Source organism: Lolium rigidum, chromosome 4 (assembly GCF_022539505.1).
Source record: "Lolium rigidum isolate FL_2022 chromosome 4, APGP_CSIRO_Lrig_0.1, whole genome shotgun sequence".
Classification (NCBI taxonomy): domain Eukaryota; kingdom Viridiplantae; phylum Streptophyta; class Magnoliopsida; order Poales; family Poaceae; genus Lolium; species Lolium rigidum.
In genome coordinates this window covers 94944321-94948860 of record NC_061511.1, presented here as the reverse complement: position 1 = coordinate 94948860, position 4540 = coordinate 94944321, and the positions used below count along the sequence as shown (strand labels likewise).

General features: G+C 52.1%; 1 protein-coding gene across 1 annotated transcript; it reads left to right on the top strand.

The window, feature by feature from the left end:
- Positions 1–555: 555 nt before the first annotated feature.
- On the top strand, positions 556–1719 carry LOC124646549 (TLC domain-containing protein At5g14285-like). The gene has a single exon (XM_047186653.1). The coding sequence runs from the start codon at positions 743–745 to the stop codon at positions 1505–1507; it is 765 nt and encodes a 254-aa protein (XP_047042609.1). The 5' UTR covers positions 556–742; the 3' UTR covers positions 1508–1719.
- Positions 1720–4540: the final 2821 nt, after the last annotated feature.

The following is a 4540-nucleotide window of genomic DNA, read 5'->3' as shown; positions in this document are numbered from 1 at the left end:
TAGGTAAGTCGATATGGACCTTTATATATCGCCAATGTACGCACCTCACTAAATTCATATCGCAAGTACTAAGCAAAACTAACAATGTGCATGTGTTGTGTGTAGACACCTCTAAATCCAAATAACAAATGCATGTGTAAATAAAGTACTCTGTAATATGAAATACATTAATTCTCCCATGTGTTTAGTTGACAAAAAAAGATAAATCGCATAAATCCTACTAATAAACATAGTTAAGTAAAAGTCAAACCGATAAAATTAGATGTTGGTTTGCCAAGATATCTCCTAACTTGTGTATACGAATTCTAAAAGAAATCTAAGTGAATGCTGAAATTCATGCCTTCTTAAACATCATTATTTCCTCTAACTTCATTTTTTATCTTGGAAAAAATATTGCAACGAAAGAGAACTTCTCTGCTCCCAAACTTGTTCTCTACTTTTCCTACCAAATCACAAAGGCCCTGTGAACGTCTCTACTTAAATCTCTCTCTTGATTAGGAGCCAAACCCACCTCGTATTTGCCCCACGCGGCCACTCCAAGCCAAACCACAACCAGAGCCGCACAGACCGAGAGCCATCCACCTCCGCTCCGCCGCCGAAACCCTACGCCCCAGCCAAATCAATCCCCCTCGCCCCTCCCGCTGCCCCGCCGCGAGATTCGCCTCGATTCGCCGCTAACCCCGACGGCCCGGAGCGGCGGATCAAACCCCGGCTCTCGCGGCGCAAATCTCGCCGCCCGGCCATGGCGGAGCTCCTGGCTTCCTGGGCCGCCGAGGAGCGGTGGATGTACCCGGCGTTCCTGGCCATGTACGCCGTCATATACTCTATCGGCCAACTGGGCCTGTTCCGGCGCTGGGAGTGGCGGCACCGCCTGGACGGCGCCAGCTGCCTCATCTCGCTCGCGCACGGCTCCGCCGCCGCGCTCGCGGCCGTGGCGGCCATCGCCGCGCAGCCGCAGGAGAGGCGGGGTTTCGCCGCGCCCAACTCCCGCCTGCAGGAGCACGTCCTCGACTACAGCGTCGCCTACTTCACCATGGACCTGCTCCACTACCTCGCCTTCCTCCCCGGGGACACCCTCTTCATCGCCCACCACATCGCCACGCTCTTCGTCTTCCTCACCTGCCGCTACCTCGTCCACCATGGCGCCTACGCGCTCCTCATCCTGCTCTTTCTCGCCGAGGTCACCAGCCTGCTGCAGAATGTCTGGACGCTCGCCGGGATCTGGCGAGCCGAGGTGCCCGCCGCCGCCAGGGTGTACAACGCCCTCTCAGTGCCCTTCTATGTGCTGTACACCATCGTCAGGGGTGTCGCCGGGCCCATCTTCTTCATCAAGATGAGCATGTTCTACCTCTCCGGCCAGGCAGTGGATGTCATCCCCTGGTGGGTGCGCATATCCTGGATCATCGTCGTCGGCCCTGCTATCACGGTGAGCAACCTGTGGATCTGGAACCTCTGGAAGGAGCTGTTGAGGGAACGCAAGCAGAGCATGAAAAAGAAAGACACATAGTTGCTGTAGCTGTGTAGGTATACTGTGTACCTGATAGCGGCTCAATTTGTCACGATTGATCAAGTTGATAATTGATGGATTAATGATGATAGAAATATTTGGAATGGATGATTATATCTCTTAATGTCCTTCTCTTGACATTTGCATTACCTGTAGAACTTCTGTTTAGTGTTCATCTTCAGTATTTTGTCAAGAAGTAATACTACCACAAATACTAGGTCCACAGAGACAAAAAAGAAGATTATCCAGGTTTGATGATGCTTGCTGCAATTGGATTTGACTTGATGTTCCTTGTACGAAATAACTTTCTTGCTTTGTGGATTTCGGTTTGACTTTCTTGTACGAAATAGCTTTCTTTGTTTGTGGATTTCTTCAGACAACTTCAAAACGGGTCAGTTGCTTGGCGTGTTGTACATTGATGGGTAGTATAGTACCTTGTAAAAAAAACAGCAAAGAAACAAAATATACTATAGCAAGGATTGAAATAGCAGCCATCTTTTGATTTTGTAAACAACGGTTTCCAACTTCGTATAAAAAGTTAAGTTGACTAGCCAGAATGGCTGGAGAATCATGATGACGACTTTAGTTGTACTTGTGTCCAGCATGTCAAACTCTGCAACGACAGTATGAGCTCTTTTCGTTTGCCTAATTTCATCCATTCATTACCTGAAAGATACATGAATATTTTTGTGAGTACATGATCCTGTTTGGCATCAGATCCTAGATTGCCATGTGTATGAATTTGCTTCAACAACCTGCAATGTCTTTTTCTTTGCTAACATACCCCTATTTAGACTAACAGAGTATGTACATATATGCACATGTTCTACAATGTACTCCTTCGGTACGATGAAACATATCAGATATTTGTCTAATTTAGACACTAAATAGTACTACCTCTGTCCATTTTTAGATGTCAAAAATTTGTCTAAATTTGAATGTATATAGACATTTTTTAGGCATAGATACATCCAAATTTAAACGAACCACTGGACATCTATTAACGGACGGAGGGAGTAATTTAGATGCATCCAAATTTTGACAAATTTCAGACATGTTTCACGGGGTGGAGGCAGTAAAAAAAACCCTGCTCCATAGAAGCAATCCAGGTATACTATCTTAATTTTTGCCAAAGAAAGATGTATACTTTCTGATTGTTGTGCCCATTAAGGATACAGAATTTCTTTTGGAGGTAGAGGTGTCATCATCATGCTACGTGTCCTTGCTTAGAAAACAATACTTTGTCACCCTTGTGCTTTTCTTCGGTCACCCGTTCTAGAATACTGGAGTACAAAACGGGCTCATCATGCTGGTGATTACAATGCAAAGCTAACTTAGTATAATGAACATGGACTGCTGCGATTGGTTTCCGTCTGGCATGTGTTTCTGAACTGTACGTAACAACTTGCTAGTGAACAAGGCTAGGTAGAGCAGCCCCTCGACCTCTCCCTCGCGTCGCCCCTCCAGGCGACCGGGGGGGAAACCCTAAACCCGCCGCCACCGCCTCCCCCCTCCCCCTCCTCCCCACTCGTCGCCCCCGGAGGCGGCCGCCGGCAAGGCCGTGCGACGCCGGTGATGGGGGTGGCGGGGATCTCTCCTCCGGCCCCCCGTGCGCTGCTGTAGGGAGGACGACGGCCGCGCGGGGGTGGCCTCCGCCGCTGGGCGAGGTCGGCTGATTCCCCTCGTTCCCCTCTCCGGCGTGGCCTTGCCGGCGCTAGGAGGTGGTGGCCGGGGCTTGTTGGCCTACGTCGACCGGGCCGGGGCCGGGACTCCGGGCGGCGGCCCCGGGCGATGGGTGGGGCACCGCCGGCCCGACGGCGGGCGGCCGGTGCCGATGCCGCGGTCCTCTTCCTTCGGCCGCGCGGGCGGTGAAGGGGGCGGCGGGTGTGGGCGTGGTGTGGAGGTCGCCCCGATGGGCCTCCGGTACCGGATCCGAAGATGGTGGCTCCCCCTCCTGCGGTGCTCGTCGCACCTCCCCGGCCCCGGACCGCCTCCGGTGGCCGCGGGGTGTGGTCGGATGTGGGCTCTGCACCGGGGAAACCCTTGGCCGACGGTGGCGGCCGCGACGTCGACGACGCCGACGGCGCCGTTCTCCTTCCCGAAGGCGACATCGAGGTGATATCCCCTCCTCCCTGCCCTATCTATCTCGGGCGAAAACCCAAAGCTTTGGCTTGGACGGTGGCGGCGCTCGGGTGGTGCCGTTCCCTCGTTGGAGGCGCCGTTTTGAGATAGTGGGTTTGGGTGGATGAGCTCGGCGGAGGTTGGTATGCATCGTCTTCGCCTACTCCTGGCAGCTTGGTCCGGTTTGGTGGTTTTTGCTACGGGTGGCTATGATGTTCGTGGGTGACGGCGCGGCGAGGCGAGTGCTCGGAGTCTTTCTCCATGGCGGTAACTTCCATTATCCATGCGTGCTCGGGGAGAGCGATCTACCTCCGACAGGTACGGTGCCCTCCGAACCGGGGCGAGAAGCAGGGAGCTTTCTTTGGAGGTGGAAACGGATGGTGCCCGGGCTTTGCTTGGCCTCTGGAGGTTGACGACGGTGCGGTTCCCTCTATGGCGGTCTTCTTCACCAGCTTCGACGCCTCTCTAGTTAGATCACAAGACTGGACAATGGTCTCGGAGCTCAAGCTGTGTTGCACTCCTTTTCTTGTTTCGCTTGTAGTTTTCGGTTCCTGTTAGCTGGTTTTCAGCATCTTGTATCATCTTGCCGGCAACGGCCTTATTAATTTAAGGCGGGGCTACGGCCTTCTCTTTAAAACAAGGCTAGGTAAGCAGTTTATTAGCACCTTGGAGACACCTCCAAAAGATCAGTGAACTTTTAAGCTAGAGTGTTTGATTGGGGAACAATGTTGGACGGTACGGGACACGATCATTCCGGATGACGGGCGGAATTTGGCCCAGGCTCACATGCGACGACGGAATTAGATGGTTCAACAAGAGGTGGTTCCAATTGAGAGAATACTCTACTGAGATACCGATGGAGAGAATATTCCACTACGATATGGAAACGTGTTTTTCTTTCGACAAGGTGGA

Excerpts from the sequence above, each read along its gene's own strand:
- LOC124646549 (XM_047186653.1), top strand. The coding sequence starts at position 743 with ATGGCGGAGCTCCTGGCTTCCTGGGCCGCCGAGGAGCGGTGGATGTAC.